Source organism: Haliotis rufescens, unplaced genomic scaffold, assembly GCF_023055435.1.
Source record: "Haliotis rufescens isolate VD_foot unplaced genomic scaffold, xgHalRufe1.0.p SCAF_1, whole genome shotgun sequence".
Taxonomy (NCBI): Eukaryota; Metazoa; Mollusca; class Gastropoda; order Lepetellida; family Haliotidae; genus Haliotis; species Haliotis rufescens.
The window spans coordinates 70,053,106-70,065,223 of record NW_025963779.1 but is presented as its reverse complement, the minus strand read 5'-3'; the positions used below and the strand labels follow the sequence as shown (position 1 = coordinate 70,065,223).

Genomic DNA, 12,118 nt, shown 5'->3' with positions numbered 1-12,118 from the left:
TTAACTCAACATTATAATATTTTTATCAATTTAGATCAAATCAAAGTTTTAATGAGATTATTATTTTCTAGTAAACTGCAATATAAGATGTGAACTTCTGATCCAATCATGACATTTATTCTGTGACATCAATCATTCATAATTTGAGTTTCCAATATCCCATGAAATCCACAAGAAGTAATACTATTGCTGTAGATATAAACCACGGTGAAATGTGACATGAAATTGACAATTTGTCATGATCTTCATGATCATAGCCTCTGGTGATCCGGGTAGCATGTGACTCACCTGTGTGACTCACTCCACAAACACATCACCCACTTTATCAAACTAGCCTCAAGCTGAAGAAGTAGCAAAACACAGGCCCGATTTGTTGCCATAAATGTTTAACTTTTACTGCCTCATTGACGATCTACATTAATCGTGAGCTATACATAACTTCAGCTCTAAAAAAAGATGTTGTACAAAGATGTGTGTAATGTCATCAAGATATGCAAATAAAACGTACGGTGTAGAAAGAATTACGTAGGAGAACCTATGAATGTTGATTATCTAGCCTCTGTTAGTATCAGACTGTGTATTTTAAAATGTCCCAGATAACTTGAATAAATATTGGCTATTGTGGTTCTTGGAAAAGGAGATTCTATAGATAGATTTTCTGAACTATTAAATTAGTCTCATGATATTTACACATTGTACACTGACAGAGCTAAATGTACTACTTGCATGTGACATGTCCAACTAATTACATTGATCTCTTTAACCAACCATAAGGAGAGCATATGAACAACCATATTTGATATGACTTTTTTTTAGTCCATGTGATGTGTTTCCAAAGTATTTTCCGAATTATTATTCTTTCAGATCGTCTGGTTTGTTCAATGTTTATAGTATTGAAAGTCAAAAACCATTTCAGTGTTCACAGTCGGCCATCTTGACTTTAGAAGCAAAGATGGCCCCTGTGACACCGAGAAAAACCAACAGCTCCGAGAGCTCCATGTTTAATTTGTGCACGTCATGTTTAAACGTCTCCTATCACGTCCTACGGCTGTGGAGTCGTCTAGGTGGCGAAACCCACAGTGTGCATGTGAAGGGAAGTAAATGTGGTAGGAGAGTTGTTGGCGGGAAGTGAGGGACGGAACAACCACTACACTTGATTGCCGAGAACAGGAAGAACCAGCTCAAAAACTGATCAACTGCACCACGGGCATATTAACATGCCAATGAATCCTGTTATTCCAATTTTTTTACCTGTGATCTACTGAATGTTCTTTTTTTACTCATGAAAATAGATGCTTAAAGAGAGAATTCTTTCACTTTCACACTGTTGCATTAAAAATACTTCCTATGAAATTAATGATATTTCAGGCAATGGTATTTCTGAAGATTTAGTTAATCTACTCAACAAACTGGTGGAAGAGATTGTTCATTTCTTGATGCTGAGTAGCTTGACCATTCTGGTCAACCTTGACAACATAAGTCTCCAGAAGCCATGCTGGTGGATTTCATTGAATTGACACATTCATCTCCAGTCTCAACACCTTACTTTCCTAGCAGAAACTATTCAGCGCATACCAAGGTGTTTTCATAAGTTTGGAAATCACCTTTGTTAACCTTTCAACCTCGAAATGATATTCTGAATTCTTGGGTGGATGATTCGGCAGTTTCTTTCAGTGTTCCTTCAAGCGTAAGAACATTGTATTGAGTTTGTGGTGGCGACTTACAGGGTCTTGGGATCTCATTCGCGGAAACAGCATGCAGCAAGCCACCCTGGGCCACGGACAGGACCATATATTCAAGCTGACAAGTCCTATTAGGTTGCCAATAACACACAATACTATAGCCCATCAACAGCCCATACAGCAGTCCACCAACCAGACCCCGTTCCGCTCCACCTGCGTTCAACAGGGTAGTTTGACATGGGGACATAGGCACTGCAAGGGTAGACTCACTCTGTTTTGTCGCCTAGAATCCTCAAGGTTACCACCACAAAGCCACATTGCGGGGCCCAACAGGATGTTACCCAACTGCCATTCTGTGACAATGCTTTACTGGGAACTGCATGTATAGATAGGGTGGTTTATTAAAAGCAATTAAACCATTTCCATCATGATAAGAGTCTGTTGTATAATCATAAGAAATCTTTGCTAAAAGCTGAGTCCATTGTATCATTCCTACTATATCATAAGCACCTGATTATGAATCACTATCATTTAGGAAAACTCTCGAATAAACATAAAAATATCTAACACTTAGTGTCTGAAATGAATATATTTTAAGATTTTTGAGTTAGATTGTAATCTAATATATACAAAAGAGCCTAGAGAAGATCTAGACTTGCCAAAGTAGACTTGGGACTTTTCAGATATTTTTTTTCCAAGGTCAGCATGAGAGACCATATTCAACTTTCAAAGTCCCAGATGTGACGTATCCCTACTACTAAGCAGTTTACTGTGGATGTAATCCCATTCATGCCATCCCATTTTGAAGCATGGATGCAACTGAAGCTGCTCCCTAATCTACAGGTAGTCGCTGTTCTCATGCTGCTGGCCTGTGGACATGTTTTCTCCAAATCAGACTAATTGCGTCCCAAGGCCTAAGGCTATGGCGTAGGTTGCGGCTTTGTAAGTCGTGAATCAGCAGCTTTCATCCCACAGGTGCATGGGGGATGCCTTACAATAAAGGCTCCTCAATACCACTGACCCATTTCGTCAATTCAGATACAGCCCTGGGACCTTCAAGGCAGAGAATGGGAATCCATCTTGAATAGCCATACATAAAACCCACCTTTCCATACAAAAGCTGGATCGGGTTTCGGCCCAACCCTATTTCAAGCAAGATCATCTTAAAGGCAGAAAACCCCTTGGAAAATAAACATGATCATTTGTAAGTACGACTAGGTATTGAGGCGGGCTTTCTTTACCTTTCGCAACGGCATACCTATACAGTAAACACTGCTGTTTACTCAAACATCTACCACAAGACTGGCTGATTGAACGCAGCAGCTCTTGTAATTCCAGGGTTTTGACACTAGAACGATGAACCAGCTTAAATAATCACTTGAATAATGATCCAGATTTAGTGACAAAGCTGACAGCCACACAATCCATCAATTAACACAATGACTGATTTTATTTCACTTAAGTATTTATTTTGAAGACTGACCTTTAATTGACCTTTGTCCTAAATGTCATGAATATGTGACACTGGGCAAAGCCATAGGGCCAAAAATTAATTCAAAGTGTGAGGGAAAAACATGGACACATACCCTGGGAAGAATGTTAAGTAGTCTTTGCAGTGAAATCATTAAACACCGAGATGGGAGAATTGGAGATCACATTAGCTATTACTGATTAATGTTTATCAGTCTAAATTTTCAACTCAACTAAAAAACAAACTACCTTCCAACAGTAATGAGCGATTCTTTATATGATCAATGATAACATTGTTCTACAATACATGGCCTCACTGATACCTTACTCTAATTGGTCTATTTTTTTCAATTTCAGGCATCAAATCTTTGTCTATTAGATGCAGTTTCCACATTGTTGCTTCCAACTTTCTGTTCCTTCAGTGTAAAGCCAGATTACACCATCCACTCTCATCTCTTCTAGTGGTCATTTGGGACCACGCAAAAACTCCCCCCAGGGGCCCTATCTCCAACATCAAAAGACTAGTGTGTCTACAACTGTGTAACTCTTTTGTTTTGGAGTCATAAACAGATCACAGTCCTGCAGAGTTGACTGTATAAGGTTTAACACACTCCCACACTCACAAGAACACAAAGAAGGGTTACAAAGTGAGAATCTCAATGCAAGGGTAAACCAACATATCAATTAATTATAATCAAATGAAATCGTGATTCATTACAAATTTATGACCATGGTCACCTTTGATCTTTAGAAGCACTGTGTGACCATCAATTACCGCAGGAAGCTTTTCATATCTGTCATTCAAGAATGGTGTGTCTTTCACAACAAGTGTCAAAATTGTATATAATTCTCAACTATGACCAATGTACTGCCTGATATGATTATATACCAAATGTTTAAACTAATCTATACTTAATGACACCAACAGTTGGGATAGGGTGATGGTACCACTTTTCCACGATGTTGAACATAGCATGGACAACAGGATGTTACTATATCGCGATGATGCTTCTCGCTAGTATAGAACAATGACATCATCAACAGCTGGGAAATAGGTGTCATGCGGAGCATGAGATGAATGAAAATCAACGGTCTGGACCACCTCTCATGGTTACTATTTTCAAATATAATTATTTAACAAGTGCAATTGATACTTGGCCATTTAAACACATGTCAAATTGCTGTTTTTTCCCATGCTCCTAGACAACCTCGCAAGCTTAATTGCTTCTTGTGCTGATCGTCATATATGCTTTTGATCATCATATATGCTTTTGATCGTCATATCTGCTTTTAACTCATTGAATATTGTCTCCCGATGACCAATACAAATAAGAGACTTGGATTAATTTGAAACATACAACTCTATTGTTGATAACAAATTAAAATTGTAGGGACAAATTTTGTCCTATATTATTTCACCAGCATACTCTGAGGACAAGCTTCAGAGGAAGGATTGCCATGTCACTGTACTTGATGAATCGCAATAGAATCCTGGATGGCATCCAAGACTGCGGTCTGCTTCATCTTAGCCATCATCTAAGCCATCACAACAAAATGTTGATACACCACTAACATGACACATTTACATACATCAACACATAAGTATTCCGTGTTCTAGCTGACCAATATTCATGAGTATCTGGCAAACGTGAATGTGTAGCGAGTCACGTCAGTTTTTTTAGCCAAAAGCCTAACCCTTTGGCAGATGTCCATGAGACTACATCCCACACGTAACAAGCTTCATCAGTCAGAGACGGGATCGGCAAATTGCCGTATCCCCCACCCCATCACCACAGGAAGTAGTCGGCTTTAACAGTGGATTTAATTAATACCTCTGCGCGCTAAGCCTTAGATACTTAAACTCCCCTCATCCCTCGATTCAGGAAAACAGGTTGAAGATGAGACTTCAAGTGGCTTCCCACTCAAAAGAAATAGATTTTCAAGGCTGTGATTCCCTATATGTACGATGAAGTTTACACACACAACTGACATATATACGGCAACTGTGAATAAAGAAAATAACCTTTCATTCAAGGTATGTAATTAATCGCATGAACAATATACTACAGATCCATTCATGTTCAACCTGAACCACTTCAATATACCACCCGACCATACATGTCTAAACTAAGATGTCTGAGTAATATATAACAAGACAAGCCTTCCTCACTTCAACTTATCCCTCTCAACTTTTGATTTACTACAATATCTGAGCTAGCTCAGTGACAGGCCCCAACCACTTGTTCTATATTCATCCATCTTTTCTGTCCATCCCGGTCTCTACATTCGCCAGTCCAGTCAATATCACTCGGCAGACGTATCTTGATTTCAGAAAGCTCTGCTGACCAATGGCCTAAGGCAGATCAATTAGACAATCAGATTGTCTCTGGTCAGTAAATGGTCAATATGTCCTCTAGCTGTTTGATTGACCATTGATCTCCCCACGTGTATCCAAGTGTCCACAGTTTGTGGTATAATCATGACAGGAAGGCTGGTTCACGTTACAATTGTCTCCTCATAATGCTGTAAATAGGGCTGCAGGTTATGAACACATCCTTTGAAATGTCATCTCATAGTGTTCTTGCTTACGAACAACTTAATAACCTAATCTTCAACCAAAAGCTAATTGGAATACATGCTATTGGCATATTGTTGAAAGAGAACACTTACGCGGAAAGACATCATTTACGGATATACCAAATACTCACACCTGGTGCAAATGCATAAATATACTACTCAAAAGAAGTTCAGAATTACCCAGGTTTTCTGAAATATTATTTCATATTATTTTTACAAGATTAAGTATTGTAATATGAAAGAATCAGGTGGTTCTTAACTTCTTATGAGCAGAAAATGTCAGGCTCAACAAACTTAACTATGGCAAGACCAAACTTATTAATCTCATGGTGCAAGCAAGACTAGGTTGATTTTTGAATGTAGGTTTCAGGCACTTTACTGCCTTGAACTATGGACAACTTGATATATTTTCAAAAGTCCCCAGAACTCTGAGTTAACGAGGTTTTTTCTAAAATTCCCAGTGATGTGAGCTTGACTCCCCCTCAATCAGTGGACAGTTATTGTGTAAGTGTGTCTGCGGGTTGTTGATACTTCCGACTAATTATCCTGGCACAGCTGAGTTGCCTAACACCGCCACAAACACTGATGCATCATTTACAGCCTGCAGATGTTCCACTCAGAAATAGATTCAAGCCAGTATTTGCGACCACAGCTGTCTGCACATCTTCCTTAAATCTTCACTTCCCCCCTACACAAGACAATCTCGCACATAAAACAACAAGATGTGTGCTCTGTACAATTGTGAAACTGGCGTTATGGAATGCGCTGAAACTAGCATCTCACTCTCTCTGCACCAACTATTAGACCATGAAAAGCCATGATGAGGGCAGGAAATAATTTAATTACGACCCTTACCATGCATACTGATGACAATATTACACTTTGGAGGGATCACTATTCAATACAGAAATACACATCAGGCACATTAATCCCAAAAATATCTGATTTGAATGTACAGCACATCCCATGCTTGTGTACAGGGTCTTTCAGTGTCTTTTCGGCGAATAGAACAAATGTCAACGAACTCCCCCTCTCTAATCTGGTGGTATCTATTTTTAATACTGTCAGGTCTCAGGCGACTTAATAGATTTTTCTGCTTGTGATCAGAGACTGATCCGTCTTTCATGCATAACTGATGACATAGCTAGGTGTGAAAGAATTGATTTATGACTTTAACATATGGGTGATTCTCAATAAGAAAGGCCTTATCACACTTATGCTCCTGAAAGTAATACAGCAACCAGATTGATAAATGTTCTGATTATATAAATATTGAACTCTGAATATTTTGATTTTGTGAAGTGTGTGTATAGAGCAGCTCCCAGATCTAAATGGGATCTTAAATGAGGCTGAGGTTGGAGGAAATGTACATTTCCTTTAAGGAAATTCACAAATGATTTGAAGTCTGATTGACTGAGTACAGCTTCACCACGGAAAACATCTCTCGAGATCCCATCTTTCCTTATTAAAAGGAATCGAGATCTTCTTTCGAATAATGGTCACTTTTTATCATAGATCGTTATTGTTGGGTTTAAACCCAAGTAGTAAGAACCGAAACCTACAATCATTTGGAGGTTTGCAATTAATCAATTTCTATGGGAAAATGTCTGAACTGTTGAAGTGGTAGTTCTTCGGGGCGTAATATTTCCTGGCTCAACTTCTGAATCAATGGCCATTAGAGTCTGAGAATCTTTCATTGAGGAGCTGCAGGAACGGTTTCTGTAGCTTGGCACCGATCCTGGGGTCCATCCTTTCCCCGCCTAGTTGTGTAAATCAATACACTGATGCAATAAAAACTCCATATGGGATGGAAGGTTGGGGTCATTTTATCACAATAACAAATACAGGGGGTAAATCTTGGTGAGTCATCGGAGTGAATATTGTACGCTCGTTGTTACCAATGTAACAACCTATGCTGGTAACGATGCCAGAGTGTAAAAGATATGTTCAATTGGTAAATCAATAGGCAAGTAACTGGAATCATCTCAATATGTTCACTGCGGCAATATCTGTACAAATAAATGCCATAACATTCGACACATAAATTCAATACTTTATTTGAGGTCTGTATTTTTTCTCAGCCAATTAACCTACCTTTCGCTACAACCGGGTTAGTTTCAAATGTCCAGTAGGGTTAAAGGTCAGTTAGTGACCTTTGGCCTTGCAGGGTGACAGGGGGTAGGGACATGTGACAGCACAGTGTTTCCCTGGACGCCATGTTTACCTAGCCCTCTTGCCCACCTCAGCTCTACCTCACGTACAAACAACACTCTCTTAGCCTTCTCAAGAGACAAACTCCTCTCACTTTATCACTTCTGTCTCATAATTGCTAAATTCTAAGACAAAATATAGCATCCTTGTAAACATTATACCGTTTGAAGACAACAAAAAGTGCAAATTGTCATAATCCTTAACTTCTGAAAGATGCAAAGCTGTTAGTGATCAAGGAGAATTTGAATAGTCTTAAGTACTGTTTTTAACTATTTGCAGCTTTTTCGAAGGAACAGATTTCCTGCAATACCAATGTGGATATTCTTCTTGAGCCCCATAAGCACATAATTTGTTTATGAAATGAACCATACCTCGCCTTTCAAGACGAAGAAAACGCATCTTTTCCTTAATTACAACCATAGGACTAGGCATGCACCTCCGCCACACGGCAGAGATAAACTGGTTTTGATTTACCTTGAACACAGTTAAACTGAAACAATCAGCTGCAGACGCAGGAGGCCAAGACATGATTACATGTGTTTAGATCAAAGCTGTTTATCTTCTGAAGTCAGTCTGTGATGCACAGACGACCTTTCAACACTGGACCCAAGTGAACTCTCACCTCAAATGGGGCATGGCGGGCCAATGTGAAACAAATGTGCAGATCTGTATTTCAATTAAGCTTTTCAACTACATGGTGTTCAAGCAGTCCTGGATATACACAGTACTAAATAAAAAGGTCAACATTTACAAATTACATATTGCTCTGTAGATGTATGTGTCTTATGTCCGAAATGAGATGAGTTGAGACACATTCATTTTCGTTTGACAATACTGCTTATGACATCCTCAAAAATATATTGAATTTGGCACTATTTCAACTAATGTTAAACTTGCAGCATCAACATTATAAAGACATGATTTGCAAGGCTTTAACGTCACAAATGAACAAAATCAATGAAGATTGGACAACTTTTTCTGTGTCCGTCATCCATGGGCAAATATTCGAGTTGACAAACTGACAAGACAAACATGCATGCTCAGAAGGCAGTGTGAGTCCACACAAGCTCAGTGCACAGATATTTAAGCGACGGTTACGGGAACAGATCAACGACTGGACATCCCCCAAACTCCCGCCAAATCTATTGTCCCCACACTGGCCACTGGGGTATTTGTGCAAGGCTAGTTGAAACTTTGTTGACCTTTTCATAGAGTCATGCGGCTGCCCTTCTGCTCCCTGTTGATGTTCAGTGAGTCATCAGAATCTGATATCCATACACACTTGTTGAAAATTTTAATGAGAAAATTGTGAAGTCTGATGGTATAGGTTTCCCTGATCGTGTTTGTGTGTGATAACAAGTTGTATCGCTTGCCATGACAAGTTGGCACTACCAGGATGCATAGCAGGACTTAACCTATCCCAAAGGGTATCAGGTCAATGTAGTATACAACTTCTGTCGAGACACACTTTTTCACATTATTGTGTTGTACCGCATTCAAAATTTCGGCCAAATAATGACAACCATACAAAGACAAATATTTTACGTCCAAAAATTTGGAACAAAGAATTGAATACTAACATTTATTGCAGACACTTATCCCTAGTCATTTATTTTACAAACGCTTCATTTGGAATAAAAGCAAAAGTTGGAAAATGGCCAACCCATAAAGTATTTGGCGCATAGCATTTCAACTCAATTGGTCAGAAGTGATTTTCACTTCATAATTTTTACAATTACAGAGCATTGAATGATTGGCAGGGGCTGTGGGTGTAAAGCGTGTTTTCATCAGTGAGTGGAGGTTGTGCCTTATCTTGACTGGACAGTAACTGTTCGGCTTGAGTGATCAGGCTAGGTTATGTAATAATCTATTGAAGGCCTGTTACTGACACTGAGGTGTGAAACAACAGCTTGGGGGTCGCCTGGCTAAGCTGACACTAGCCTTCAGCCGGCAGGGCCCCTGGCTTGGAGATTAATTCCCTGGATGCCAAAATATTCCTGTGTTGCTAATATTCCAAATCTTTCTATATTCAATTTAGCAATTTACTTAAACAAATCTTTATCACATCTGAAATTCTATCACCCATTTTGAGATTGTTTTAATTTGATTATTTCAAAAATGAATTCTTGGGCTATCAATGGACAAAAATATCATCTTTCTGCTGTTTGTGTAGGGAATCTTATGAAAGGAGAATTTCACATGTCAGCTTGAAGCGGACAATTTAGAATGTCCTTGAGCTAAAAAAAACACAGCACATGTCTAGGGAGACACATGTGCGTAGAGGGAAAATAGAATTAATTCCGCTTGGGTGAGGTATTATAGGTATCTGTGGCAGTCTACACAATACGTGGCCTATATTGTTGCTGGGATCAGTAGAGGCCTCGTCAGACAATAATACTCCACATGACAATGATGCACAGAGAGACACAACAGTATACGTTTACACTTGTGTCTATGATGGGTGTATATTGCAGATCTTTGTAATAATGTCAAATATTTATTACGCTGAGTATTGGCAATAAATAGGATAATCAACAACGCAGTGTGCCACAGGTAATAGCTGCAATTCGATACACATTCATCTTTGTGTATCACAAATGATCATAGTTATCATACCTGTATGGACAGGTGTTGGTTGTGATGAAAACAAACATGATCAAAATTACTTCAAATTGATTTTAAACAATTCTTGCTGATAATTTGCAGTTTGTTTTAAGTGATCATGATAAAATAAATGAGAAAATAGGCCATAAAATAGCTGTCACATCCGCGAACAATAACATGTGGCATACTGTGTTTAGAGAATTGTGTCAGCTCTCACCTTCAATCTTCACAACAGAGTTTGGTTGCCAATCTGGCCAACTGGCCACAAGGGTCAGCTCTGCCGATATCACCAGAAGAACACGTAATAATATCTCCATAGCGTAGGTCCTTCAGCTAGTCCTGGGGTAAGACAGAGGCAATCAGTGAGCTAGGTTAACACACTACAATAGAGACTGTTATGGTTGTTCATGCATTGCTAGACCATCAACACAGCTGTCACGCAATCAAACACTCTCCTCCTCATGTGCTGTGCTAAGTTCTGATAGTATATCCAATCCCAAATGGTTCACTTTGTGCAATAATATTGCAGGAGTTTACAATGTAAGTGTATTTTCGAGAAATCCACACATGCTCTCACAACCAACTCCTGTTACAAGCTCTGCTTAGAGTCAACTGAGCCTAAACACTACAGCCTCCCCACTGGATAACACTACTGGGTGCTGATTGGCTGACTGGGCTCATGAATATGCATTGTTATTCAGGGGCAGCCAGGCATGAATAAACAGGCAGGTAAGGCTGGGGATTAAGACCAGTGGCTGGGGGTTGAATAAACAATGCTCACAGACTGACCAGTCAAGATCTGGCCAGCCCAGTGGTCACTGTATGGTTGATAAGCTGCTCACTCAAGCAGATGTCAGTTTACAACCATTCTGCCTGCCTTAGTCTCAGTTAGCAAGCCTCAGGAGATAGCTGTCTTTGAACAACCAGAGACTACAGTGTAATTTCCTAACACCACACTGAGTAACGATTATTGCCCAAACCAGAACTTTTATACACTGATAATAATTTGTATTTATTTAATTCAACATTTTTTATGACATTTCTGAATGGTAAATACTGCTATGTGGTCAGGACAGACAAACAGAAATGACATAAGCTAGTATATCTTGTAAATCTATGTCACATAGCATACAATTTCGTCAACAGATTCCAGTTTGTTTTTACACACCTGTAGGAAACCCCCTGGGTCGTATGTTATGTTTATAGACCCCTGGGGTCAACCACTTGTTGAGGAAGCCAAGCTATGACTCAGACATTTATTAGCTGGTTTATCACAGCAATGTAACAATCTCCTATTTTCACTGAACTGTGACGCAGCTAAAAGTCCAAAATCTAACAATCGATGACTTTCCATGCGTGAAATCTGTCATTTCTCCTGAATCAAAATGATTCATGTGTTTTCCCCTGTGTCATAACAGGAAGAAAATCTTATCGCTTGTAAAAATCTTTCTTGGGCATTTACAATGATTTCTAGGATGTTTATCATCAATTCCACATTTGGCTTGATTCAATTGTTCAAACACGGACAAGTTATTGTTAAATTTTATAAATAATTCAACATTTCACTTCTTTGT

General features: G+C 39.1%; 1 protein-coding gene across 3 annotated transcripts in view; it reads right to left on the bottom strand.

Moving 5' to 3' along the window:
• The window catches only part of LOC124134049 (semaphorin-1A-like), a 42,879-nt gene that overhangs the window by 21,247 nt on the left and 9,514 nt on the right, over positions 1-12,118 (bottom strand). For 2 of the 3 annotated variants that reach the window (XM_046498669.2, XM_046498670.2), the window contains exon 1: positions 10,762-11,166. In XM_046498669.2, the coding sequence (XP_046354625.1) occupies positions 10,762-10,861 (100 nt within the window). In that variant the 5' untranslated portion in view covers positions 10,862-11,166. Of the gene's footprint in view, positions 1-10,761; positions 11,167-12,118 lie in introns of those variants that run through there. The other variant, XM_046498667.2, reaches the window with a different exon arrangement.